This window comes from Eurypyga helias, unplaced genomic scaffold, assembly GCF_000690775.1.
Source record: "Eurypyga helias isolate BGI_N326 unplaced genomic scaffold, ASM69077v1 scaffold13658, whole genome shotgun sequence".
In the NCBI taxonomy this organism is placed as follows: Eukaryota; Metazoa; Chordata; class Aves; order Eurypygiformes; family Eurypygidae; genus Eurypyga; species Eurypyga helias.
The window spans coordinates 6,376-7,494 of record NW_010267624.1 but is presented as its reverse complement, the minus strand read 5'-3'; the positions used below and the strand labels follow the sequence as shown (position 1 = coordinate 7,494).

The 1,119-nt window shown below is 63.3% G+C and overlaps 1 protein-coding gene across 1 annotated transcript in view; it reads right to left on the bottom strand.

Moving 5' to 3' along the window:
- Positions 1 to 919, bottom strand: part of ACE (angiotensin I converting enzyme) — a 16,925-nt gene extending 16,006 nt beyond the window's left edge. The window contains exon 1 of the mRNA XM_010157495.1: positions 710 to 919. Coding sequence (XP_010155797.1) covers positions 710 to 919 — 210 coding nt within the window. The remainder of the gene's footprint in view (positions 1 to 709) is intronic.
- Between the last annotated feature and the right edge of the window lie 200 nt (positions 920 to 1,119).

Below are 1,119 nucleotides of genomic sequence, written 5' to 3'. Positions count from 1 at the left end.
GCGCCTGCACCTCACCCAGGCGAGAGCATCACCTGGGCTGCTCAAACTCCACACCCTGCTAAACCCAGCCCAACCACATGCGCCCCCACCCTCCCCCGTCAAAGCACGCACATGCCTGTGCGATGCCCACAGCATCGTTCCCCGCCAGGACTCTGCCCACACGTAGCTGGGCTGATGTCTAATTCCCTCTAGCCTGGAGTTCTTTCCCAAAGCTGGCTTCGTCCCGGTGGGCTGGGGACACAGGGACGGAGGGTGGCAGCCTCGGTCCCAGTGCCACCCTGTTGCTTGTGCACACTCTGGGCTCCCAGTGTCTGCCCCAAACTAAAACCCCCCCCAGAGCTGGGATGTGGCAGGACTTTGGTATGGCATGGCATGGCATGGCACAGCAATGGGACGTTAACACCTGACCCCAGTCCGGGAAAGTGGAAGGTGCTGGGAGGAGGGAACTACTTCTAAAAATAACCCAGACTCTGGTCCGGAACCAGGGCTGTTGCCCTGGGGCAGAGCCTCTCCAAGGGCCAATGTGGGGCAAAACCCTGGAGTTCCTGGGCTACAAGTCCCAGATCTGACGTGGCATCCTTGGGTTCTGAGAAAGGAGCCCATGGGGAGGAAGAGGACCATGCCAAGTGTCCCCACCATGTCCCAGCCCCCCCAGTCCCCAGTGCTGGCTATGCTCCCATGAGGGAATCGCCCCCGTCCCCCCACCCACCTGCAGAGCAGCATTTTCGGCCGTCAGGTTGGTGTAGTAATCCCAGCTGGCCGAGACGCTCTTGAAGAGAATGATCTCCGCCGTGTTGCTGTAGGTGGTGGCGAAGACGGTGGCCCCTTCCTCGGTGGGGTCACACTCGGGGGGCTCGAGGCTGGGCTGAAGGGCACCCACCAGGCTCAGCCCCAGCAGCAGCCCCAGCGCTGGGGGCATCGGGGCAGGGGCAGTGCAGGGAGGGGGGGGGGCCCGGGCGGTGGTTTGCGAGATAGCTTTGCCTCCGCTGACGGCTGCTTATAAGCCAGCAGCTTTCGCGCAAACCCCGCCCACCGAGCCTGCCTCCCCTCGCAGATAAGACCGGAGCATTTTGCTCTCCGTTCGGGAGCTCCCGGGCTTGTGGGAAGGAGCGGGGAGTG